General features: G+C 41.2%; 1 protein-coding gene across 8 annotated transcripts; it reads left to right on the top strand.

The window, feature by feature from the left end:
- The first annotated feature begins 608 nt into the window (after window positions 1-608).
- dennd2c (DENN/MADD domain containing 2C) lies at window positions 609-24,022 on the top strand. Of its 8 annotated transcripts, none has more exons than XM_086028026.1 (20): window positions 609-883; window positions 6,631-7,562; window positions 10,228-10,352; window positions 10,652-10,729; window positions 10,819-10,901; window positions 11,336-11,452; window positions 12,344-12,422; window positions 13,894-13,938; window positions 15,340-15,527; window positions 15,690-15,799; window positions 16,128-16,197; window positions 16,640-16,753; window positions 16,968-17,108; window positions 17,598-17,746; window positions 17,855-18,032; window positions 18,639-18,680; window positions 19,759-19,867; window positions 20,671-20,913; window positions 23,277-23,363; window positions 23,447-24,022. In XM_086028026.1, the coding sequence occupies exons 2-20, from the start codon at window positions 6,745-6,747 to the stop codon at window positions 23,476-23,478; spliced, it is 2,808 nt and encodes a 935-aa protein (XP_085884152.1). In that variant the 5' UTR covers window positions 609-883; window positions 6,631-6,744; the 3' UTR covers window positions 23,479-24,022. The 8 variants fall into 8 exon arrangements, with proteins under 8 accessions (XP_085884152.1, XP_085884144.1, XP_085884161.1 ...); XM_086028018.1 differs by having other exon boundaries at window positions 11,309-11,452; window positions 15,343-15,527; XM_086028035.1 differs by having other exon boundaries at window positions 11,309-11,452; window positions 16,676-16,753.
- The last annotated feature ends 3,894 nt before the right edge of the window (window positions 24,023-27,916 follow it).

The raw sequence follows: 27,916 nt of genomic DNA, 5'->3' as shown, positions 1-27,916 counted from the left end.
CCTCACATATCACAATACAATTCTCTCTTGCGCATAGGCGTGAGTGTAAGTGTATTATTGAATTATATTTGCATTTAAGCTTATAATAGTTTTTAAGAATGTGAGCTAACTTAAAGATGAAAAATGCAGTCCCGGATACTAAACAGCAAACGCCAGTGACAGCACATAATCATGACGTCACCACAAGACGCATTTCATTTCATTTTGTCAAGCTACAATTAATGCAGACCAGACAGATTTTGATGTTGTCCGTTACGGCCCGTGCTTTTGCGTTGTATTGGCAAGACCGAACTTTGCTTGTAAAAAAAAAAAATTGAATAGAGTAGCTGGCAGGTTTTTAATGCCGAAACTAAAGGAGCTAATCAAGAAAATGAAAATATATATTTTTAAACATCCCATGAATTCAAATGACATATTTACTCACCTGCGGTAAGCCACGTTCATAAATAATTGGCATAGGAAACTCGGGTAAGAATAAGTTATATTAGATTTCATGTCACTGAAGTGTTATTTTGAAAGCCCTCACGGCTTTTTCTGGATTTATTTTGAAAGCAGCAAACGGAATATGTGTGACTTTAGCATCCTGCACTTTTGTAATTGTCCCCAATAGGAGGAGGGCGAGGGCTGTAAAACTCAACTGGTCTCTTCTTTTGAGCCACTTTTCTTTGTTGTTGTTGGACTGCACGGTTATATGTGACACGCATTCACAAAAACTTTTCAAGTTTAATTTAAGGTTGACCTTATCGTCAGTAGTAGCCTTGAATGCAGATTTCCACGTCTCAGAACTTCTCATTGAACGATGAGCGCGACCAAAGTCTCAACTTTAAATCAAATATTTGATGGCCGAGGGGGTCGAGGATGAGTTCTGCACTTCAGATAACCGGTAAGTCCTTCTCAATATTTTCTTTTTCCATGTGTCCATGTTTGTTATGTCTACAAACAATCCACGGTGATGTGAGTCGACAACAAATTAAAGGTTTTGACCTCCTTTGTCGTTAGCTAATTGTTAGTAATGATTTATGATTAATTATTTGTTAGCAATAATGGACGTTTACAATGTTTTGTTTGATTTTGTGTGACATTTAACTCCTTGACTGCCAGCCGTTTTGGAGCATTTGAACTGATCTTCCAAGACCCACATATTGTGTTCTGGGACACTATCTACCAAAAGAAATAAGTTTGACCCACAAATATAAAAAAGCTTGTTTCTTTCGTTCTCTGTTCTTTGGTAATCAACAGTGGTTGGTTTCACCAAAACACTGGTTTCTGAACAAAAAGCGCAGTAAACAAGCTTTTTGTGACAAGAAACGTCTCAATCAGAACAGTAACTACTAACTAGTTTGTCGCTAATAATTTTTGCTTTTGAGGTGATGCATCTTTCTAAAGACAACCCCCCCCCCCCCCCAAAAAAAAGAATAGAGGCTTTTGATAGCAAAAACAAGCAAGTTAACTTCATGACCACCATCACCTTTTTTCACGAATGTGACACAATTTTCACATCTACCGCAACAAATACTCGTTTATGCTAGGGCTGAACGATGAATCAAATTCAAATTGTCATAGCAATGTAGTCGAATGCAATTTTCAAATCCCAAACGCTGCAATTAAAAAAAAAAAAGACTTCATTTTTGTCGATCGGTAGGTGTAATTTTTTGTCATAATTTTATTTGTATCATGTATCAAAGTGTGTAGAAACAATAACATCAATTGAAAGAGATCAACCGATCTAGGAGACCAAATTTTTATGTAGAGTATAATAACCCTATGGGCGGCACGGTGATCGACTGGTTAACACGTCCGCCTCACAGTCCAGAGGTCGTGGGTTCGATCCCTGCCCCGGCCTCCCTGTGTGGAGTTTGCATGTTCTGCCCGTGCCTGCGTGGGTTTTCTCAGGGTACTCCGGTTCCCTCCCACATTCCAAAAACATGCATGGTAGGTTGATTGGACACTCTAAATTGTCCCTAGGTCTGATTGTAAGTGTGAATGGTTGTTTGTCTCTGTGTGTCCTGCGATTGGCTGGCAACCAATTCAGGGTGTCCCCCGCCTACTGCCCGAAGACAGCTGGGATAGGCTCCAGCACTCCCCGCGTCCCTTGTGAGGATAAGCGGTATGGATAATGGATGGATGAATGGATAATAAACCTAGTGAGGATAAGTGTTTCGGAGTTTGAATGAATGAAATGAAATCTGTGCAAGCGTGAGGTACCTAAACTTGTCCAACTTTCATCATTCTGGCATTTCTTGCCCTTAAAGTTGACATACCGCCAAAACCTTCTCTTCTACTCAAAATCTGTGTTTATCCGGAATCCGAAGCGATGCAATGCCGCCATCTACAGGGATGTCTTCTTCAGTGTTTTACAAATCTGAATTTCAGAGATAAGTAAATCGAAAACCAGTTGGGTTGGATTACAATTGACGAGTGCGGGGAGGAAAATAGTGAGTTGTTGTTGCTTGGGGGACAGATTTGAGTGAGGGACCAGGCTGTGAACAGGCATCCAAAACGCTGTGAGTCACTATTTCTGTCCAAATATCGTCCGTCTGCAGCGTACCCACGCTGCAGAGGGATGAAGAATAACGGACGCCCAATTTGTAGTAAAATGCCCAGCTCTGCAAGATCCCATTCTTAATCCAAAGCGGTCTCTTTTTGCCACAGCTTCCACTCTTGTGGCAAGACTGGAGAACTGAGAGAGAGCCTCCTCATACTAGTTCCTCCCAAAGGTGTTTGACAGGATTGTGCTTCCACATCAACTTCAACCAAGCATGTCTTTTGTGGACTATGTGGACTGGGGCACAGTCATGCTTGAGACAGAAAATTACTTACCCTGAACACAGCTGTCCAGAATGTCCACAGGCTTATCCTGGGAAAACCAGTCCACAGTCTGCCAAATGGAGACGTGTGATGAATCGGTTTGTACGGCTCCAGAGTCCAGTGGTGCTGTGCTCAACGCTACTCAATTCCGCACTTGGCGTTGTGCCTTACAAGCCGACACTTGTAAGACTTGCTTGCAGCTGCGCGGCCAGGGAAAAACCACGCTACAGTATAAAAGGACATGTTGAGCGACAATCCTAATGCCAGAGGTTTGGAGTTCTGCAGTTATCGAGTCGACATTTGACATTTTTTACAAGTAAGATTTATTTGTTGTGTAATTTCACACTTGACGGGATGGCCAGGCACTTCAGAGATCCGACTATTGGTATACAAATAATAAGTACGGCGCACTGACATTACTAACACCATTCCTTTTAACAGATTTGTTGAACATTGAATGGTGATGATTAAAAACCCAATCTAGCAAATCCTCCAAGGTTGATTAAATTGGCCAATTATGGACCTTCAAACTTCGGCCAAATGGCCAAAAAGCCCAAGAGAAGTGCAAGACGCTTTTGGAGTTAGCCCTTTCACATGCTCACTGAGCTGAAGTCTTGTAAGATATACGGGCTTGATGACTTTTCAACCCCCAAGTTTCTGTGTGACTTTTAAAGACATTTTTTTCCAGACAAATATTATTGCCTCATGTTATTAACGTAAATGCAAACGCTCCCCTATCTGTCATTTATTGCAAAGGAGCTCTTATTACCGTCACATGGTTCAAATGTATCTGATTCCCAACATAGCTCAAATAAGTGGTTGCAACACGTGCCCCATAATTATGGATGGTCTTGCTGATCCGTCTTCCTGGAGTGCAGGAAACACAACTCAGACCTTCCTGTGAAAATGTGCAAATAATGCAAGTGGGTCAGTTTGGGAGACACATTGTCATCGCACGCCACTGGAAGCGCATTCCAGTCCAAGCGCACATTCGATTGAGGTCAGGCCAAAACAAAGGCGACACTTGACTGACAGAATGGCTCCGGTTAAATGTTTTCCCTCAATTCCTTCATTGTAGCGCCAATGGAATTTAGCACATATCATTATGAAGATCATGAGTTGTGTTGTGGAATTTGACAAGCCCCCCCACTTCCCTCAAGCGTACACTGACTACGTTGATGTCCGGTCACGGTGAATGCTGCTGATGAGTATGTTTGTATCTATAAGGGGGTGGACTCTGAAGTCATTAACATTTCTGTCACAATTTCAAATTGAAATCTGAAGAGAAAATATGCAAACTTTTTTTTTTTGTTTTTTTTTTTGTTTTAGAGCAAGACTCAATTCATTCGTCTATTGTCATTTCAGATTCATCTTTTTCAAGAGCCTTTATTCTTTTACAATAGGGTTTCCCAGACTGCTATGTGCTCCCAGCTGTTCCGTTTAATGGCGGTCTGACTCGTAGTATATTTATATTTCTATTCTTTTTTTTTTTTTTTTTTTCTTCAACAAACAATCTGACAATCAACTAGAACGTATGATCGAAGAGCGAGAAGCAAACAAGTTGGATATGATGAAGTATCCGATTGATACGACGTCTTAGGGCTGAGCAATTAACCCGTTTTTTGGTTTGTTTTTTGGGGTCACAATTCCCCTGAGCAGCTTAAAGAGGCTGCTGATGCAAACTGTTTGCACTGAAGACATGGCGGCGCACCGAGAAGAGCGACTTTACGAAAGAAGCTTTGTCAGTCATGTAAAATCAACTCAGGATTATGATTAAAGGGCCACTTTCGCCAAATTTTGAATTCATAGGCATTTGCTTTGTCTCTGCAATGCAGGGGTAAAAAAAATATATAAAAATTGGAAATGAAACGGTTTTATTTTAAAGCCATATCAGCCCATCCTTACAATGTCTCAACACACCCTCCACTGGTAACATGAATTAGTCACATTGTGAAAAGCAATTTTAAAATTTCTCCTTGGCTTAAAACGGTTGCCAATGGTGTCGTTACAGAGCTGTAACAAGGACCAAAATTGGAGCTGCAGTCCAGACACATTACTAGTGAGGAGTTAATTTTTTACCTTGAGACTTGGACTTTGTAACATTTTAATTCACTTTGTTTATTTTCATTATCCAGATATATACAGCTTACTTGTATTTACTGTCCATGTCCTGTCTATAGAGAGGTCCTTATCCTCACGGAATAAAATGTGTCCAATTATGAATATTATAACAAATAGATTCAAATGAATGTTGTGCCGTTTATTGCGACTGTATGTAATTATTAATGGAAATTGTTGCATTGCATCAAGATGTTTTTTTTTTTTTTTTTTTTTTTTTTTTTTATAGCGTCGCGGTCAAGGTACAAAACTGCTCTGGAATTTTACCTGCAGTTTGTGGTGAATACCAACAACCATCCACCCACCCGTCTTTTTAGCCCGTACTTTTCAGCTGCTGTTCTTGCTGTGCAACGTGGGAGTTTGATATACAATAGTCCCTCTGTTATTTTGCATTGTGATGGATATTTATTGGAAATTCAGTCGAGAGAATAAGTATGAGAGAGGGGACGGATGGAGGAAAGAGCTAACGCAGAACAGTAATAGACAGTATAATGTTGTATGACAACAAATGGACACACACTCACGTTAGATTTGATCTGCTATACTGTATATGCGGACTGGGAAAGACAGTGACATTTTTGTGTCACTTGTGCTGGTTGCCAACCAATCACGGGGCACTCGTAGACCAACGAGCATTCACACTCCATTTTTCAGTCTTCCGTTGACCTAGCTTGCATGTTTTGGGAGATGTGGGAGGAAAATGGAGAAACCAGGGGAAACCCGCAGCAACACGTGGGGAACTTAGAAACTCAAACACGCAGTAAGGCCGTAGCTGAGATTCAAAGGCCAAACCTCAGAATTGTGAGGCAGATGTGCTAACCGGTAGTTCACCATGCGGCCTACTGGTGCTTTGTTTACCGGTAGTTTTGTTTTACCATGCTTAGATATCCTCTTGTAATGGTTTTCCCATGAAGTAGTCAATGTGTTGTCATTTAAACCTATTTAAAATGTTATGGAAAAAAAAAAAAAAATTTCCCCCTCACACTGCACACTACTTGGCAGAATGAAGTATCTCGAGGTCACACAGTACAGACTGAAATAAATCTGTCGGTCTATTTACATCCGTATGTACATGTAAACATGTGTGAGTGGTGACCAAATAAGGTCCACACATCGAGGACCTCATCAATGGCTACAGCCAAACTCTTCAAATGTATAAAGTGTGGTAAGAATGTTTCCATCTGTCACCTACCGTTATTTATCGCTGGCTCTTTTTTTTTTTTTTTTTTTTTTTTTTTATATGCCCGAGCATTCTTGTGTAAAGTATTTCACAACACTTGCACGTACTGTGCTCTATTTTGAATCTCCCGCATGCGAAAGTGATCCGTGAAAGCACTAAATAAGATTCAATGTTCCGCTGTGTCACTGCTAATTCCGATTTGGCCGTCGATGTGGCTAAAGACAAAACCAGCAGAATTTGCCTGAGGCTTCAGCGAGGGTTGGGTCAGCTCAAGACATGACACGCAGCAACCCTGCTTCTGTCAGTTTTCACTTCTATTTCCTTACTGGTTTTATTTTCGGAATGAGGCCTTGACGGGGGGGGTCTGTCCTTACTCACCCTCTTTCTGGCTCTCTGAACATCTTGTAGATGGCCTCACTCACACGTGGCCACCTTGCTTGACCCTGCGGTGAGCTGTCTGGACTTGTTTTAAAGCACTGATGAGCAGTGGCTGATTTTGTGTGTGTGCGTGTGCTTCTTTTTAGGTTTACAAAAGGAGGCAAGGAGGCAAACACAAGAGCTAGAAGGCACATTAAGACTTCTTCGGTGCACTCACGAATGGAGAACTGGAAACAAGTTGACTTTTACCCCCTCTGAACATGCTGGCTCTGAGTGTGGAGCAGGGCAGGCGAGGGGGCGCTGATGTCAATCATCTGCAGAAGGGGGCTGCTGTAGGACGGCAGGGCCGGCAGTCTCCCGAGCCGGGACGTAACATTAGGGAGAGGATCTCTCGGTGGGAAGGTCGCAGCAAGGATGTCTCCATGAAGGTCAACCCTCTGAGCGTTGCCCGTATTCCGTCTGAGGATGTCCTGAGCAACGGGTGCGCCAACAAGGGCCTTCACCCTAAGGATCTTGCTAATGCTCAGAGTTTAGCTTTAGATTTTCGGGAATCGCAAGCACGGCCAAGAAACTGCAGGATCGGTACAAAGTCTGAGTCCTCACACAAATTCTCCACAAATGTTTTCACCTCTAGCCCAGGAAACAAGCCGACACAAAGGCCGATGTTGCCCCTCGGAGATTCCAACACAGACAAAATCACAGTCCATTGCGATTTAAAATCGGGCTGCATCTTGGATGTTGATGTCAAGTCCAAACATCTACGGCGGTTAGCCGATGACAACGACGATAACATGCCCGCTGGGAACTTTTATACTTCTCGGGGCTTCTGGCGGAGTCTCGAAGGGGACCGATTTCTTTGGGAGAAAGGCAGAATTTCCTCGGGTGAAGCTCCTCCTAAACCACAGAGGACATTCAAGTATCAGGGAGCTCAAAAGGGCGGAGTGCCACAGAACAACAGATCAACTCACAACAACCAGCCCAGTGGGAGGAGTTGCAGGGTAGCCCACCCGCCAAGCTTCCCACCCCCTCCATGTCCGGTCGCCAGGACCAATGGACTTTCAAGGCATAAAACCAACAGGTGAGTTGATGCACTATTGTTGTTCATCGGGAGGGATTACATTAGGGTCCAGTACAATCTCTAATTTCGTCAAAATTGAGTCCGTTTCAAGACCTTGGTCAACTACCAAGTTTGTTCAAAGTTATAATTGGGAAATGAAATTGGAAATATTGGCTTTAGGGGGTCCACTGTATACTTTTCATAGCTTTTAACCCAGATGTTCCCAACTGGGGGTGAGAAATTTGCAACTTGCGTTTGGCAATTTTCTAACATAAAGAGTTTCACTCAAATGCATTAAGATGTCTTTTTCATCTATAAACTAGATATTGGGTTTGTATCCAAATTATCCTTTTCAATTCAATAATTAGAATGCGTCCGCTGATAGTGTAGTGGTACACACGCCCGAGTTGTGTGCGGGCAGCGTGGGATCGATTCCCGCTCAGTGACAGTGTCTATGTGTGCCCTGCGACTGGCTGGCGACCAGTCCGGGGTGTAGTCTGCCTTCGCCCGTTGACGGCTGGGATAGGCTCCAGCAACTCCCCGCGACCCTGTATAGGATAAGCGGTTTGGAAAATGACATGACATAATTAGAATGCTTAGTGTTTTTAAAGGAGAAGTCAACCCAAACAAATTTTTTTTTAAGAATATGTGCTATGCAAGCCCACTAGTTGAAACAAGGGATTCTGATAAATATTGCACTTGTGGAATATGAGTTAAGCAGCAAAATCACCCTGTTTTTAGCCAGGGGGCTAAAGGGCGGCCATTTTGTCACTTTTGACGACTGAAAGTGACATCACAGATGCTCAGCTCTCAGATAACGACCAATCATGGTTCAGCTTCAGAAAACAGGTGAGCCGTGATTGGTCGTTATTCGACCCCTGAGCAACTTTGATGTTATTTTCAGTCAGCAGAAGTGACAAAATGGCTGACCCCAGAAATGGCTAAAAATGGGTGGATTGACTCTTATTCCACAAACGCAATATTTATTAGAATGCCTTGTTTCAATTTGCGGGCCTGCATAGAACATATTCTAGATAAAATATATATGTTTGGATTGACTTCCCCTTTAAGTTGCATCTCACCAATGTTTTTCTCTTGTTGGTTCTCTTGCTAAGTTGGCGTTTTAAGGGTGTTTAGAAACCTTGTTCTGACAGAAGTGCTGGCTTTCATCCAGGTGTGATGTCACATGGTATCTGCCAGCATTGTTCCCTATTACGGGTATTTCAGGATGTAGCGTCCCCCAAACCTCAGCGGAGTCGTCATCTCTTGGCTTGATCATGCTGTCACTGGCATTCAGTCGCATAACTGTTAATCGCGTAGTACACGTCCAAGTCCTGACTCGTTCGCATGTATTACCGCATGCACACAAGTCAGGGCTCTAACTGTCACACCCATGAGGCTGAGTGACAGAACTATGTTTGAATATTAGGAGGTTAGGAGATATTTAATGACCGACATTCCCAACTAAATCAGAGATTACGGTCCAGTATATTCACAGTATAAAAATACTGTAGACTATAGCTTGACGAGTGATGTAACGATGAATCGAAAGTCGATTTTAAATCGATTCGCCCCGATTAATCGGTTCGATTAATCGAAAAATCGAGTTGCTTAAATTCATCTAGAAACGATGTCTTGAAACTTTTTTTCTTTCCAGATGCATAGCACATTTAGAATGTGTAGATCAAATGATGCTTTTGTACCAAACATCATTGCGTATTGGGTTTGTGGATGGCTGCAGAACTACACTAGTGCACAGAGACAAGCATGGTAGCAGTTTTTAATGATGATATTACAACTTAAAACTACAAGTCAATGCATATTGGCAATTCGGCACCCGCAAATTTGCATATTTGCAGATTTAAAAATTTTTTTTATTTTCTCAATTTTTTTTCAATACTTTTTAATATTTTGTTTTTTCCCCCTGTTTTTCGGTGATTTCCGCGTCCCCACGCCCCAACCCCCATTTTACCCCACGATTTTCGTCAAAGATGTATTTCGCTTTATCAACGTTTTTTTGAGAACTGTTTCGGTTTGTAAAAGACATTTTTGGGGGGGAGATTCATCTAGGGGCCACTCAGAGTGCCGAGTTGCTATACGTTATCATAATCACCCAAATATGTAATACTACGTACGCTACTTTTTACATCTTGTATCAGTCTAAGTAACCACATCTATAAGGACTGCCAAAGTTGCCATAACTGTAGCTGATTACTTGTAAACTGCAGCCGACAAGTCAAGTTTGTGAAGTGCATTTTGTACCCAAGGGCAGTGATTTAGAGAAATAAAAGAAACATCCAAATCACAAGTGAAAACAGAACAAAACAACAAATTACAATATAATGATTTCAATGTACAACAGGTATTACATTGAAGAGCGCACACACATAATAAAAAAATTAAGAAAACGGAAAAAAAAATCAAGCTAAATGTAAACTCTCGTAACCGTTAATTGGTAATATATTCCACTTGTATGCAACATAACGCATTCCGCTGCACACTATTGCAGCTCGTTTGATCATAATGGCAATTTGATCATAACGGCAATATAAATCATTTCTAACCCGAAGCTACACTATATACGTCATGACTGTCTATTTATTATCATTATGCAGGTTTCAACATAATGACTGCTGACGTTTATGTGAATTGTCTTCCACTCCCCTTGCCTCCCATAATTCTACAGGAGGTCCTTTGAGTACGAGGACGCACTGCATCCCGCTGCGAAGCAAGGCACGCTGCGAAGACAAACTCGGCACTCAGGCCTTCACCATGCATATTCTGATGATAATATTTATGAGGACATTGTCTGTAAGTTGAGCTTGTGTGTTTTCCTTCCAAGTCGGTGATTGTCGTATTTGAATTCAGTCATCCGCCGCAAGGTTTTTCGGTATGCAAAACACAGAGACTTTTATTTAGATCACACTTACGTTTGTGTTACTTCAGCTCTCATCATGGTATGGTGATGCTATTTCGTGTGTTTTTTTGTTTTTTTTTGTAGTACAAATATATATAGTCACATAGAGTACCATAAACATTTGAAGGATGGGCCAATCAAATACGCAGCACGTCCTTGCCTACGACCATGCGTTTCTACTTTGTTTTAACAGTCATGTTACTTGACTTTACTCTTGGATCCTCTGCTCATCATTCTTGGCAATTGCGGCTTTCCATTCCACACTTAACAAGTAACACATTGGATTTGAACTTAGCATTTGGGTCTTTATTGGATTCGATTTGTTATTTAATTTTCTCCCATTTCTTGGTTTGCCCTCAGGTGAAGTGACCAGAGATAACCCTTATGAGGATGTCAAATCAGCCCCAATGTGTCTTCCCGTCACCAGGCCTCACGCCACGAAGGTAAGCAGTCATTACAGTTGGTACACCTAACCGCAGATTTGTTGTCCAATATACAATACATCTCTATTTATAGAGCGCTTTGGCAACAACTGCAGTCGGCGTATCCTCCATTATCTGCTGAAAAGCTCACTTATTTGCTGTATTTGTGCTAAAGTGAAAGCTAGGTCTAAAATAAAAAATCTTGCGTTGGTGTTGATTTGTGGCATGTTGGTGCCAAGCACCTTTGTTGACCTGAGGGGAGGAGCTGTAATTGTAGCCAATTACAACCCTTTTTGGGTGAGTGCCTATTATTGTGGCATTTTTGCTCTCGGTCGCAGGGGAATAGTGCGGGTTCACTATATAGCAAAGATCCCCCCCAGAATCATCACACTCTAAATACATTGTAATTCTAGCAAACTGTTTTACAGCTTGACATCAAACGCCAACCCTTACAGGGGACCTCTCGCAAAGTGGAGAGGACAATGCCACCGTTCCGATCAACCATTGCCGATGCTCCCAAGTCTGCGACTCCTCGACGCATAAGCGCTCATAAAATTCAGAAGACTCCTCAGGTAATGGCTTGATTTCTGTCCTTGCATTCCAGGTGCCATTCAGCCAGTAATACAGCGGCTTTGCTGCAATGTGGTTGAACAAGTGACGTCATTTGTTTAGGTGGAGGATATAAATGGAGGCGGTGTTGTTACTAGACGGAAGTAGAACTGACACTGAACAAAAGAGATAGTGGTAGAGCAACTTAAGAGCGCATTTATGTGACTAAAGACGCAACATATGAGCCATGGCGGTAGAAAGCGACTTGACGGAAACGATCTTTTCCAATAAGGTACAGTGGGAATTTGCTATTTAAAAGAGACCCGTTGGCTAACATCTTTTAAACAACGCTATGTAACCATAATCAGAGCTGTGTACTTTTACCTTCCAATAACTAAAGTGTCTGCTGTCGCTAGTCTGTATTACCGAATTTAAGGTCTCTAATTGCGGGGCACCTGCCATGACTCATGTTGTGTTAGCGCTATTGCTAACACCACTACAACAGCACTGCTACTACTACTAATGTTCAGAGTTCTGTGCAAGAGTCAGTGTGAATGTTTACTTCAAGACATGACGTTTTGTGTTAACAAATACTTTCATTGACTTGACTTCTTTTTTGACTTCTTCTGCCGGTTGACCTCTTATTTGTTCCAATTTCGATGATATAATGTAAAACACACAATCATTTAGCCTGTTAAAACATCAATTTGAATTACAGTACGTGTGGGTGCTCCACTCTGGAGTCTGTGTACGATCCCGAACCTTCATTTTCAGGATTGAGGTTTTTTTGGGGGGGTGAAATGCCATATATGCCATGTTTATGTCTGATCATCACTCTGTAGTAGCTACAAAAACATGAGGTGTGACAAAAACATGTTTGTCTGTGTTTGTGTGTGTGTTTAACTACCACACAGTATGTCAATAAGATCGAGACGATATTTGATGACAAACGAGGGAGGAAGCGAGTGAAAAACCAAGGACTTCCAGTGCGAGGTGACACACGCACGCACGCACGCACACGCACACCCCTATGGGTTGTTCTCACAAAGTATGGTCCAGCAGTGTGACATGGGAACACAAAAATGAACTAGTTCAAAATCAGGTTAAAATGATATATGTTTTAAATCAAACCTTTCTGCAGTCAGTGTGTGCCACGAATGAAGATGGTTCACACAGCCCTTTGTTCGCAAGAGATCGTCATCGTATTGGAGCGCTTGGTACCTGAGCACCAAGCATTTACCATTCAAGTAATAAAAAATGTTTTAAATTCATTATTTGAACACTTTAACAGCTTCACTCCCTTTATACAAAGATATTCAGTTGAAAAACGGGGGGAAATGATCAATTATATGTTGAGGGTCCGCCCAGGGACGGACTGCCCAGCTCTGGTGGTAATATTGCTCGCTTTGTCAGTTCTGTTGTCTAAAACGGCGACCGATCGCCACCAAAATGCAAATGCACATTGCTACTCTTGTTCACTTCAACCTGTGAAAGTATAAAAGTGTTCTGCACAATAGTTTGGATTTATTGACATAAAACGCAATCTCATCATGATCACCTCCACAAAATCAAAAATACCGTGGCGATTGCTCCTCCACTTACACAAGCTTAAGCGGACAAGAGCAGGAATGCGCACACGAACCCCGACTGGTTTATATTTCGGACATTTAGCGACGCTAAACTCGTGTCAACTCTCGGGAGGTAGACGGCGACTGGCAGTGGGCAATTAATCAGGCAAGCGTGGATCTTTGCATGGCGACAGAGAGGTTAATCCTTTTGATATGTTGAAGTGGTCATTAGTAAGGATGTCCACATAAATGGTGCCAATTGATCGCTGTTTTTGGAGGTTAGAAGCAATGAAAGTACAATGATTTCCAATGGAGAGTTTGGAATCGGTTCCTCCAGTGACTCCGACCGAACAAGGATAGAACGGTAGGGGGGCCATTCTGCTCATTAACAAGGGGCGTTATTCATAGAGTCACTTATTTCCTAATTTCTCCCAAATTTATCGATAAAATAGAAAATAACAACTTTTTTCATTTTCCTGATCAAAAAATATATAAAACTTGTTTGTGAAAACATGGCCATCCGTCCCTTTAAGGTTGTCCATTTTATCTCTGTAGTATGTTTGCAACATTGCAAGCAGTGATATCTGGTGATTTAATTGTAAAGGGGAAAAAAAATCTTGACTCTCGATGTGGGTCAGCACTCGGCTGGAGCATACTTTCTGACAACCACCTCTACACACACTTGCAGCGTCACCTGTTCTTAAACCACAAACGTAGTTTAGCTTTTTATGAGTGGAGTTACTCACCTTTTGATCAAATATGGACAAGGTCAAATGCATCCGACGACACCGGTGATTCAATTGAAAAACAAAGGCCGACTGCAAGTGACGATGCTTTCTGTGACTCCTTTCCACTTCGCTGCATCTCGCTAATCTCTCCTTTTTTGACTTGTCCAGAGGAGACCAGTGGGACTGAGAGTGACCCCGAAGACAATGGCAAAGGTAAACACACAGAGGAAGGCTTTACATGTCTGTTTTTTTCCATTCAAGTGGAGGAGGAAATGATCATTGACACCTGAAGTATTAGCAATTCAGCAAAATGACTTCATTTGACACACGTGTAGGAGAATATCCATGATTATTAACTGCTCTGCCTCAGTTAGTGTCACATGCCATACTGCTTACATTCCTGGAAGAGGCAACCACAATATACCATAATACTGTATGTGGTTATAGCAAAGGTAATCCTAACATGTATTGGGTCAACATGGGAAACCATTGTATGTTTTAAATACCCAGAAAAAACAAGTTTTTTATGTAACAGATGTATTTTATCTGTGGTTTCTTTAGTCCTAACAAAAAAAACAATAGAGTAATCCTCCGTTCTATCGTTGTTCACCTATCATGGTCCTATCAGATTTTTGTGTTAAACATCTAATTCACTATTGGGGAAATTCTTGGTATGTCGCAGATCTGTGGTTTATAGCATTTTTTTAAGAGGAAGACGCACTCCCTGGTTGAATGGAAGAGTATTGGCAGCTGCAACCTGAATACACCACGCGGGCTAGTTCCAGTGCACGCTTCATCACGTGCATTCCGGCCAACCACAACACAGACAAGCGGAAAAATTGACGGGGTTCAGCCAGCTTAAACGCTCAAACTTGCCCGGCGGTGCATGGCCAAGATGCTTGTAATTTTCTTTTCTTTTTTTCTTTTTTTTTTTTGTACAATGTGTTCAAAATTTGCATTTTAATAAGTGAGAATGTGTTTAAGCTTGTGGTGTGATTTAACTCCTGCGATGAGCAGGGAATCACTATACAGTACATATCTTAAAATGTAAACGCAGGGTGTCCAAGGATTCTTAAAAAAGTCAGATTTTGTTTTTTCCTGAATTACGGCCTTACTTAATTAGTCTTTAAAATGCCTCATAATCCTGAAAGTTGTCCTCCTAAAGGTCTTCAAATGCCATCCAGAAAAACATTTCTATATTTTCTTTGGAAATCCTAATAGTTGGATTTATAATTAGTGTTACTCATTATACAAAAATGTCATACAATTTTTACAAAGTAAATATTGTGATATTGAGCCCATTACAGCCCCTAAAGGTGATTTGGTGCGTTGTTGTATGAGACAAAGTTCATCATTCGCTGTTGATAGCAGAGTCATACAGCATTTTAGGACAATGATGACCTTTGCCCCCAGACCACTGGCTTGTTTTGTGAGTCAACATTTGATTTAAATGTAGAAACAAAGCACAAATAAAAACCCACTTGATGTGCTTTGACAAAAAAAAAAAAAAAAGAATCAGAAAAATGTTTTCTACTAATCACAGTAAAACTACGTTTCGGACACAACTCCCTAAATTTCTTGCAAAACAGGAATCTCATTGTGTGTGTTGTCCAGCAGGCTTAAGGAGATCCGTTTACAAACAGTCAACACTGAAGCGGAGGCCAGGCTACCGCACTTTGGAGAAAGACCTGATCCAGGCACAGCAGCAGCAGCTCTTCCAGATCTTTGTGGTGGTGTCTCTGAGGAAAGGTTCCCCAGCCAATACCTACTGCCCTGAAATAACGCAACAGTTCCCAAAAATGGTTTGTAGCTTCGGATTGGAATGAGTCCTTGATTGATTGTGACCGTCAAACATGAGCTTTCATGTGCACTTAGTGTAGGTGATCTTTGGTTGGTCGCGAGTTGCTTCTCTGACTTGACAAATGGATTGCTCCTGGATTTGAATCTGAATTGTTCCCTTTCAGTTTGAAAAGTCATCCCGACTCTCCAAGGAAGCTGAAGATCAGCTAAAGGTCATTCCCAAATTCTGCTTCCCTGACATACGTGACTGGAAGCCTTCAGCGCACGCGCCAAGGTCAGCCATAATGGAGCGTGACATTTATGAAATTATGACCTCGTGCCACAATCCATAGCTTAGTTTAGATTCCTATAAGATTAGCAAAAATAATTCAGTAGAACTGTCAGAAAGGTGTAATTTGTAAACCTGTGTTAATGTTCATTCCTAACAATCTGTCTTTGCTTTATATACGCAAATGAAACACAGGATGTTTGCAACACTGCAACCTCACACATTCATCCTCACTGTATCTTATTTGTGTTATGTGTAAAAAGACAATTCCACTCCTCATCCTCTGAAGGCCACGTCATGCCTGACGATAGTGTTTTTGCGTGTGTTTTTCCAGTGAAACCTTCTCCTTCGTCCTGACTGGAGAAGACGGGAGCCGCTGGTTTTGTTACTGCCGTAAGATCCTGGTGAGTCACTTTGGCGTGATGTTTTTGCAATGACATGGCAGCCAGCCACACGCTTACGCAACTCTGTAGGCTCGGTGCGTGTGAATCCGTGGACCAAATCCCACATGACTGAAAGTGAGAAGAATTTACTGTCTTTTGTCCTAAAGGGAGCCGTCAAAACACTTTCTTCCCCGTACAGTCGTCTTAGGTTGAAATGTGGCCTTTCTGTTGTGTTGTGTGGCTTTGGCCTGTATTGTGTGCTGGCAGAGATTTTGAGCTTTACCGTTACATAAGATTGCTGCCTGTGTGGTAACACAACTCCTCTTCACACCACAGACAGTTTTCTTTTTTGTCGCCTTTGACTATAAATACTTCTAAACCCACCTTTGTCTGTCGTAACGTCTCACGTTGTTAAACACACTGTGCGTGCTGAAGTGTTGACGATTGAGCATTGATGTCGTAGGTGTGTCTGACATATGAAACGTTTGTCTACTCAAAGCCCAGCGGAAAGGGCAAAAGGCTCCCTGAGGTTCATTGCGTCGTCAGCAAGTTGGGCTGTTTCAACCTGTTTGCCAAGGTAATGCAAGCACACGCTGCAGCTTTGAGCATGTTTCATTCAGACAATAGAGTGGTAGATAGAATGGTGTTTTTATGTAGGGCTACCAACCATTTGATAAGCTACACACTAGGTTATCTTGGATTTTCACTGCATGCATGCTGAACTGCCTGGTGTCCCAATACTTTTGAAGTGCACAGGAGCAACAATAATTTGCCAGCCTCTCTCCGCACAGATTTTGGAGGAGGTGGAGCGGCGCCGAGAGATCTCCCCAGCGCTAGTTTACCCTTTTATGCGTAGTGTGATGGAAGCGCCTCTCCCAGCGCCAGGCCACACAGTCATGGTCAAGAGTTTCCTGCCTGGCACTGGAAATGAGGTAAGCCGCGTGAGGGAAGTGTTAATTGGCACTTTTGTTCCTCTGTGTCTGAGTTATGTGAGGGTGTCTGTGTAAGGGTACATTTACACTCGGTACTGTCGGTCATGGCAGCCCCAATTTGCCGGAAACGTAGTGTGCCGTGGGATTTTGGACAGTTTTTTCTCTGTAATCAAGTCTTGGTATGTTTTTTCACCCTGTTGTACTGCTCACTAGGTGTTCTCACCCGCACCTTGACTGCCATGGCAAATTTTATGAAATGTTATCAGATTCTTGCCAGGACAATCGCAGCCTGTTAGGTTTACTGATCAATAACAAGCATCCCGTTTTGTCCACGGTGCCCTGAAACAGGGCTGCCGTGGCCACCGAGAACAAAGTGTTAACGTAGCTGAAACGGAACGCAAAGCTATTTGGCTTACGCGGCTCATGTTTGGATGCGTCTTTTGTATGTTGAAAAAAAAAAAAAAAAAAAAGATCACACTCTCATTGCAGGTGCTGACTTTGTGTCGTCCGGTCGACTCCAGACTGGAGCATGTGGACTTTGACACGCTGCTCCGGTGTCTCGGCGTGGGAAATCTCCTGCAGGTGTTCGCCTCCCTTCTGCTTGAGAGGAGGGTCATCTTCGTCGCTGAAAAACTCAGGTGCTCCCCCAGCCCTTTCCAGACACATGCGTCTGTGTTCTTTTTCTTAAATGAAAGACATCTTCATCTTCATCTCGCTTGTCTTCGTTGTTTCATCTGAACTGCCAGCGTGCTGTCCCGTTGCGGCCACGCAGTGCTGGCGCTGCTGTACCCGTTCACCTGGCAGCACACCTTCGTGCCTGTGCTTCCTACCAGCATGTTGGACATCAGCTGCTCCCCCACGCCTTTCCTCATCGGGGTGCTGGCCCCTTGCTTGCCCCAGGTGCTAGAACTGCCAATAGAGGAGGTTGGTCGTAACTCATTATCGACTTTACTCGACTATTTATATTGTATTTAAGTATTGCGCTTTATGGATCCCCAAGCGGTATTGTTTCGATTTATTTTTTTTATTGATGGAAACAATTATATTTTATATTCAGTTAAAAATGTGGGTAGAGAAAGTGATTACTAGTGTTAGTATTTTCTCAGTCTGTAGTCTGCCTTACATATTATTATAGAAATGTATTTCTACAAATAAAGGCCTCCTCACCTAAACATCTCTGCAGTTGATTTGATATGTAACACTCTTTGAGAAAATCTGATATTTCCATACATGCAAATACAGATATCAGAATTAGTTTTGCTCTTTTTGTTGCTTGAGTCACGGTGGAACTCTTCATCTAGCTGCAACATAGAAAATGTTGCAGTCCAGTAATATGTTGGAGAACCTGGAATTCTCTTACTGTCATACGAACACTTTTGCAAACCGATAAACCGTGTGAAAGTTGGCCTTCAATTGAGTGACAGCCTCGTTTTTGTGTATTCATTTTGTCAACTTTTTTTTGTCTTGGCCTTCCCTGCATATAAATGTGAATGCTGCTCAAATCATTTTTTTACTTGGCTGTTTTTGCAGGTGCTCATTGTGGATGTGTGTGCAGATGAGTTTGTCACTCAGGTGCGTAAACACAGCAGTGTATTTTGGGACTGATGGGATGAGCTTCAGAGACCTTTACGGTGTTATGAAAAAACATTTCGCCCCTTCTACAGTTTCCCCACTTTAATGTTTTCGATCATGACACAAATGTAAAGATGACACAAAGCTCAACAGCACAATGACGACAAAGGAACGCAGGACAACATGTAAAGAACATCTGGCTTCCCTCGCCTTAGTTAAGGGTCAGTGTTCATGACTCAAAAATAAGGTAGAGGTTGGACAAAAATGTCACACATTGCAGAGTTCAAAGGCAAAAACCACTGCTGACCAAAAAGAACATGAAGGTTTTGTCTCACTTTAGCATATTCTATGGATTGACAAAACAAAATGATGATCTGGAGGCTTTGCTACTTCAAGACCTGGACGATTTGCTTTCGTTGATAGAATTGACCTAAAAATGCTCAGGGAGAATGTTTGGCCATCAGTTTGGGAGCTCAAGCTGAAGTGCATTTGGGTTCTCTGCACAACAACCATCGAAAACACATCAGCTCAATTCTTGAATGGCTTCAAAAAAAAAAAGACTAAATGAAGGATTTGTAGAGGCTTAACCAAAGGTTAGAAAGGGAGGGTGGACCAAAATATCTCCAAAGAGATGTGAAAGACTCATGCCAGTTTTAGAAAATGCTTGTTTTCGGTTGTTGCTGCTAAGGGTGGCCCAACCAGTTATTAGATTTTGGGGGCAATCGCTTTCACGCAGGGCCATGTAGGTCTGGATTTTTTTTCTTCCGTAATAATAAAAACGGTCATTTAAAAACTGCATGTTAGTTACTTGTGTTGCCTTTGACTAATATTTAAATTTGCTTGGTGGGAAACATTTAAGTGTAACAAAAATGTTAAACCAAAAATCAGAAAGGGGGAAAACACTTTTTCATACGTCTGTAAACTGCACAAAAACGGCATTAATATATGTGAACTGCTGAAATACCAAGACCCACTTGAATCTGTTTACCTTTATTTGGGGAAAATAGCATTACATTGAATACAACACAATCAAATGCATTGTTCATGGAAAATGATCTTATGCCTGATCGCTGTGCAGCTCGGGGATGAGGACTGCATCCTACCTAGTAAACTGCAAGCAGCATTACAGCAGATTCTGGAAGAGCGGGAAGAAATTCTCAAGCAGGAAGACGGAGACACGGCTGGAGGTTTGTGTAATGACATCACAATTGCATCACTTATTTAGTTTGGGAGTCACATTAAAACCCAGTCAGATCCTTCAGTGATACAGTATATACTTTGTCCTGTATGTATTTTTTCCAGTCTTACCATTCATGAACATGTATCCATTCTTATTGTACACATCTGTACACCACCGATTAGGATAAACAAAAACTACTGAAAAAAAACAAAAAACGAGACTGGTTTAAAAAAAACAATAAGTAATAGAAAACGAATTTACCCATTTAAAAAAAAAAAAAAAAAAAAAACGAACTATAATCATGGGCGTGGTGGCCAATGGTAAGTTTGAGAAAACTCCTGTACGGCCGGTTCATTCCAGGCCAAAATAGTTATGGATTTGCTTGAATTTAAAAATCAAAGTCAAAAGGACAAACTACTCAGAACAATCCTTAACTATTTTAACACACAATGTACACACTAGTATGCCTATTCACATGCTCAAAACTGTGTGTTCATTCATGTACAAAATTAATTCATATATAATACATAATTTAAACATCTGTCTCTATCTGCACACGTCATGTAAAAGTCAGCCTGATAAGTGACGTACTCAGTTAATGTAAACATCTGTACTGTGGCCTGTCTATGCAACATAACACCAATGCCAGCAATTGTAAATATCAGTCTGTAGATATCATGCATACCTCAGTCTCTCCATTCGCATACAGAGTACCTTCTGTTCATTCACATACACGTATAATGTAAACATTTATCGGAGAAGGAAAAACAAATTAAGGGGTGGTCTTCAATCCCTTGGTGTCTCATTCAGACCATCCGGTGGACCTGTGCTCCTTGGTGTCGGAGGCCTTTGTTCGCTTCTTCGTGGAGCTGGTGGGCCACTACCCTCTCCACATGCTCGAGTCCTCCAATGGGAGCAGGGAGCTTCAGCGCGACAACTTCCGCAAATCCCACCCGTCGCGCGGCGTCCGTCAGTTCTTGCAGCTCTTCATGGAATCGCAGATGTTTGCTGGCTTCATTCAGGACAAAGAGCTGCGCAAGGGAGGAGGAAGAGGTAATGCTGATTGTCTATAATTTATTTTAAAAAAAAAGAAGAATACATTCACACAAAAAAAAAAAAACATTGGAGCGCTGTGTTAGTTTAAAAATAAATGGGCCTGATTTACTACAGGTAAACCAGGATTGTGTCTGGCAAACTAACAACTCAAATGTATTTTGGCGTGTTTCTACCTGAATGCAAAAATACTGTGAGGGGTTGATGCAAATAGATCAATTTAGCATGCACAATCTGATTTACTGTACCAGACAGAGAAGTATTTGGGTATCTGATTTTGCGTCTTTAAAAGCAGCACTGTTGTGCATAGCTGTGGCTGTTGTGGTAAGGAGGAGGCGTAGGCAAAATAAGAGATGGCTGCTAGATGCGCTCGTAAACATTTTTGAAATGCCAGAAACAAAAGCTATTGAGGCATATCGTCTATTCAGCAATGCAATTTTGGAGCTAATCTAAATGATCTACGGGCTGATTTGGAGCTAGTCACAGTTCTCACAGACTTGGGACAAGTTAAAACAAACAAACAAAAGATGGCATAAGTACCTTGAAAGTAGAAAAGTGCGACACAAGTGATTGTTTGGTGTTTTGTGGTTGCTGACGTCTCCAGAATTATCATCGTAATACTCATGATGTACAACTTGTTCCCCCCTCAGATAGAGAGTTTATACAGTGACCCCGGCATATTCACCATTTGGCATTTTAGCATATGTTTTGGGCTTCCTATCCTCCGATATTTGCTGAAAAACTCTCCTAATCACTGTGCCAAAGCCATGGCTCATAAAAATATTGCTTTGGCGCCATCTAGTGGCACACTCACGTCGACACAACACCACCCAAAACGTATTTTCAATTGCTGATATAATATGCTACAATCAGTCATTGAAATGGTATAAACATGGAGAGAACGCCAGCCGTGCACATCCAAGTCTGCTAAAAGCCTTTGACCGTAATGTCCCATGATATAATACGCCCCCCACAAAATTAACCATAATAAAGCAGTTTTTTCTCTCTACTTGTGTATCATACGGTCCCCCGATTTGCTGGTATCCTTAACTATCAGAGTATATCAGAGGGTATATGAAAGAATAAAGATTCTAAACATACCATTAAAGTGTAAATGCTTTTAAATCCAAATTAAAAACTATTCTAATTACCTATGATTAAGATCATACAAACCATTATTAAAATCATCTTTTCCAAAATCTTGTTCTTGCACTGTAGACACTTTTGGTAAGCTACTTTTTGTATCTTTACTTTGTTTTTAAATGTATTTATTTTTTGCTTGTATCTGCTTTTAGATTTGTACTTTTAATTGTGTTAATATCATTGAGTTACCGTGTATGAAATGCGCTTTATAAATAAAGCTGCCCACGGCTCCAGATTGCTCCTTGATGGTGGCATTTTTGGCCCTAAAGTTTGAGACAATGCAACTGCATTTTTTTATCTACTCGCACTAGTACAACCAGTGAATTTGCTGATTTTATTTATTTATTTATTTTTAAATAATTACTATTCTTGAATCATTTTTGTTGCTGACAAACCTCTGCTCCACACTTCAGCCCATTTATCAGTAATATAGTGAAAATGAGTGGGATCAACATTTACTTTGCAAGTAAATTTACAGTGTGTGCCCTTAAATCTTGTATTTGTGCCCCTAAATTTCAGGTTAGGGGCCACAGTGCTCCTTGTTTAAAAAAAAAAAAAAAAAAAAAAAAAGAAAGAAAGAAAAAGTTAGTCTGTACTATCTGTAGCCCTGCATACCTTTCCTGAAGATCTGCTGTCCTGAACTACTGGCATTAACTAAACATGTTGGATCTTGAGAAAAAGACAGCGTAATGGCACCATTTGGTGGTCGTAAAAAAATAATGACACTTAATGACGTTATGAATAGCCCACATATGTTGACAGAAATTCCACACCCTCCCACAGTAACTTAGCAAGGAGCAACAATCATTAGGTTAGGTGACTCTACAGTATGCAATAGCCAACGATATGCCCTTATATGCGCACAATACGTGCTAACGAACGACTTGTGGCCAATGCTCGCGGACTAATGTGCATAGCCAACTGACATGCCACCTACAGACTTACTGCAGGATACGAGCACAGAACACGTACAGTACTTATTTTTCATCATGAAACCAATGCTGAGAAGAACATCAGTGAGTTAAGTAATACGCCGGTATAAGGCAAAGCTCTTATGTCGCTGTACTTCACTTGCTATTATCTAAAAAAAATATCCAAAACATCACTCCTGCACTTTTATATTTGCACTGAAATATAATGCTAGTGCAGCACACGTGGCTTGTTTAAACAGATCTACAGTGCATGCAATAATATCTGTAATTTGTGTCTCTCCCGTGTAGGGCTGTTTGAAACTAGAGTGGCCGAATATTTGGACTCTTCACCCGACCCGGAACCAAGCGGAGTCAACAAGTTTCTTAAAGGACTGGGTTGAGTCTTATTCCTTCGTTTTTGTTATTATGATTCAAAAGGTAACTGCTTACCTCAGCTAATTGTTATTTGCTTATTCCAGGAAACAAGATGAAGCTTCTCCAAATGAAATGAAAATGATCAACCAACATTTCTGTTTTCCAGTTTAATCGTAATTTGAGGAGGAACAAATGTGACTTTTTAGGAAGTGATTGATTTCAACTGGAAATGTCGTGTTGCTTGTGTATGTTTCTGAGTGACTATGTCTCTGTTGAGCTGCAAAAAAATATTCCTTCAAATTGCCCTGTTGTCAAAGTGGTTGCAATCATTTTCTTGTATTTTAAATATTGCAATCTTACCAACAGGAGAGTTCTGTTTCCGTTTGAATTTGCATGCAAAGTGTAAAGTGGCGTATTTAGGACCAGCCTGCTTTTGTACATAGTCACGTAAGGCGCAATCTGTAGAAAGGTGTGTTTATTTGTATGCGTCCGATCTTAAAGTTGAGTGTTAATGTCTGATCAGAACATTTCAGTGTTAGACTGAGTCTCTTCTCCCTCTGCAGAAACTGGATTGTACATATTTATTCTTTTTTGTTATACATTTTGCACATTAAGAAATCCTGTGAAAAAAATGTTTTTAATTAAATAGTGCAGGGTCCCGCATAAGTGGGCTACAAGAACAATAATGCATTCATGGTCGTCTTTTATTTGTGCATGCACAAACCAGCGGATTTCAAAAACTGTTTATTCATGACTATAACTACATGATACTCCCGTCTTTCACTAGATTTACACAGATGTGATCAATAATGCGGTTATTTATATAAGTGTCTTGAACATATTAAAAATACACAATCTGAAGCCCGAGGATTCTGGCACACAGCTAAGGGTCTGAAGCCTTGCCCTGTTTTCAGATCTAAGAAACTGTATCCTCAATTGCTATGTTATTAAGTGTCCAACCAGTAAAGACAGTTTGGATACTTACATTTTGATTACAATATCACAAAAACGTGAACTGAATGCAAGTCTGGTTTTACCTCTGGGATTACTGGATTTAGTCATTTGACAGATGACGGAAAGATTGTAGTTGGGAGGGGCTCCTGCAGAACCATTTGTTTAGGAACCTTTGATGGAAGAACCAATAATCGTTATCAGTAATCATCACAGCATGTATACTTGAGTACCACGGCTGGGCAGTCCGTCCCTGGGCCGGACCGGTCGGACCCTGCGGCCCGGCCGGATGCCCATTTTGTTGGCGGGCGGGGGGTATAGCGACAAATAAAAAAAAAATGGCTTAACTAAGCATGGCCAGAGGTGTATTTTAGTCCGGCCCACTATAGGGCCCTCGTGCGTGTGACCGTGGTCGCGAGGTGGCCAAATTCCATCTCAGCACTACTCGGTGAAAGGCTTCTTTTCAGGCGTCTTTCTACTCCCGCGTCGGTGCGAGCGACAAATGCTGTTATAGGGATTGTGGTATTCACTGGCGGTCACTACTTCCGGAAGTACGACATAGCAAACTTGCTGAGTACAGGGGTTTGCTCTCATGCTTTTATTTTGAAGGCCGGGAAGGAAGGGAAGTGTGGAAAATAAATAAGTATTTTTACTACGACTTCTGGCTGGCTGTTGGACCCAAATAATTATACAATACGACAAATCCAACCCGGGGCTCGCAATGCAAGTAAGCACACGCACGTTGGCTAAGTAATACTGGCGCAGTACCGGCAGGGTACCCAAGTCAAGGGTGGAGGGTCGCGGCCGGACGGGTAAAAAACTGGTCAAGTGCCCATCTCTCCTCTCTCTCTCTCTCTCTCCTCTCTCTCTTCTCTCATCTCCCTCTCTCTCTCTTCTCTCTCTCCTCTCTCTCTCTCTCTCTCTCTCTCTCTCTCTCTCTCTCTCTCTCTCTTCTCTCTCTCTCTCTCTCCTCTCTCTCTCTCTCTCTCTCTCTCTCTCTCTCTCTCCTCTCTCTCTCTCTCTCTCTCTCTCTCTCTCTCTCTCTCTCTCTCTCTATCTATATCTATATATTGCCAACATTAAAACACAAGTATATTAAGCATAGGTGTTGATCAAGAAAACATTTTGGGGGAAAAAGTTAGAACCTCCTGAGAACCTACATATAGGACATTACATGTTTGCTTCTCAAGACCAATGATACTTATTTTTTCAGTTTTAACTATTTGTCACATTAGGGGACACTGCCCGCACCATCTGGTGGTGATTACGCCACATTACACCCATTTCCGTACAAATAAAATGGAGTCAAATTTGCAAAAAGACTAAAGAGTAACTCCTCAAGGAAAATAAGAAAAGGTCAAGTGCATATCTAATTTTTCTGGATGAAATCAGTCTATTTATGTACAATAACATCTCTAGCATCATATGGCATTAACATTTGATACATTTTAGTAATACCTGCAAAGTAAAACGTCAGAAAGTAGTAAAAGTACTTGTTTGAGGACAGCCACGTCTTCCATGATGTAACAGTATTGATTGCAGCATGAGTTTGGCAAAATTTTCGATCACTGAATTGAATTAATGGAACGAACAAATACTTCAAGTGTCACATTTGACTTTTTTATGTATTTAATAGTTTTGGAAAGAAGTATTATTTGTTGTGGCCGGACAAAAAGGCGGATAGACGGATCCGCAGCGTCCCCCGGCTGTAGGCGGAGGCAATAAATGGTCCGGGAAATTTGAGTAAAATGCCCAGTTCCGCTAAAAGGTAAAAAATAACCCAAATTGGTTCATGCTTAACCCACCTGCTCGGTTAGAGCACTATCCCAACAATAGTTAATTTGACCCAGCAAAATGGTTTGGGTCAAATTTTATATAGAGGATCATGTTAGATTTTTTTCTCCCCTTTGATTTTTAAGGAGAATGAGAAGACAATGTTAAAGGGCTTTTTCTAGATGTTCAGAAGGCTTTGCTAAGGCAAAGGGAAAAGATTTAAAGACTTATATACTTACCGGGGGAATAGAAGAAAAACATAGTCATCTCAGTAAACGCTTAGTGTCAATGTGTGTAGGGTTAATTCAAATTGCGGAAATACAATAATATGACTGTACATGATAATCGTGATCTGGAGCCAGAATTGTGAACTTGCCAAGCCACTTTGACTCAACTGAGGAAGCCACCCATGTCTTCCCGATATCTCAATAAGGGAAATATTGACTCACATGAGAATATATTCCCTTGTCTGGACGGATGTCAGCAAGTGGAAGGCCAAAGTTTATTTGTTGACGAACGTGACTGTGTTTTCAGCAGAGCCATAAAGATAAGTCGATGGCCTAAGCCGATATACAGTAAATGGCACACTCAACTCACTGATGACTCATAAAGTTGTACTTTGTTGATTGGACCAAAACATTTCATGATTTCAGACGAGTGATTAGGTTTCTAGGCCACATACTTTGTCTGTTTATACTTGGATGTGTTTCAAAAATAATTACTGTTGATTTATTTTTGTCTCACACTTAAGAAGAAAAGGTTAAAAGACCCTTTTGGCAGTTTTTACTTAATTTTTTTCACCTATGAATTCCTTTGTGAGCATGTTCTGGACTGTGACGATAGTTAGGGGTCGGCCCATGGCACATTACCAATGTGTAATGATTACTGCAAGGCCACGAAGTAGAGTGGCGAACTCCACTAAAAATCTGTGTTATAGTTGTCTTTGTGTGTAAGAAAATAAACGACGGATTTACCAATTACATTTTTGACTAAAAATTACTCTATTCTATACCTTAGAGTTCTTGCTCTGACACATAATGATGATACCTTGTGTCTTTTTTGTAATAGAGACTCCATCTGGATCAGATAAAATTATTGTAATCAGTAGGGTTCTTGATTTGGAGCAGAAAAAGTTTTTAAACTTTAAAACCCATCAAAAAATATAACTGAAAACACAGAAAATGACCTATTGATTGAAACTCTAAGAAGTCATTATGATTCTTGCTTTGCAGTTGCACTGAAAAATACTGTGCATGATATAATGTCCATCCGTTCATTTTCTATCGCATTTTAGGTTCCAGGTTGAGCTGGAGACAGACAGCCCGATACGACGAGATGACGTAGAGATTTCACACTCCATCCTCTCACGTGCATCCCCAAAATGCAACTCATCCTGACAAATTATTTAATATAATACTTATCACTACAGTCAGGAACATGTCATTAATCTAAGATGATGGTGTTCCAGGAAGAGGAATTACGGACATTTTTCCGTCATGTTCCTCAAAGTGGCCGTGATGCAGCAGTTTAAAATACTGCTCTGGTGATATGACACTGCAATATTTGAGATTAGGTTAATATATAACCCAGCCGTAGACGTTATTACCATTTCTGGTCACCCTGAATTGTCCTTGTCACTCGGGGCTTTTCAAAATGTATTTTAACCACTTCTTTATTGTCTTTTCAAAGGATGGAATGATATTCCAGTGCATCCGAAATGTATTCACAGCGTTTTGCTTTTTCCATCCATCCATCCATCCATCCATCATCTACGGCTTATCCGGGGTCGGGTGGCGGAGGCAGCAGCTTCAGCAGGGAAGCCCAGACTTCCCTCTCCCCAGCCACTTCTT

Source organism: Filicampus tigris, chromosome 1, assembly GCF_054856515.1.
Source record: "Filicampus tigris isolate MCC_2025a chromosome 1, RoL_Ftig_1.0, whole genome shotgun sequence".
Taxonomy (NCBI): domain Eukaryota; kingdom Metazoa; phylum Chordata; class Actinopteri; order Syngnathiformes; family Syngnathidae; genus Filicampus; species Filicampus tigris.
This window is presented reverse-complemented; position numbering and strand designations above follow the sequence as displayed.

Coding starts and splice junctions, on each gene's coding strand:
- dennd2c (XM_086028007.1), top strand. CDS start 6,745: ATGCTGGCTCTGAGTGTGGAGCAGGGCAGGCGAGGGGGCGCTGATGTC. Junction 13,939..15,339: donor CCCCGAAGACAATGGCAAAG/GTAAACACACAG, acceptor TGTGTTGTCCAG/CAGGCTTAAGGAGATCCGTT. Junction 23,364..23,446: donor CAAGTTTCTTAAAGGACTGG/GTTGAGTCTTAT, acceptor TGCTTATTCCAG/GAAACAAGATGAAGCTTCTC.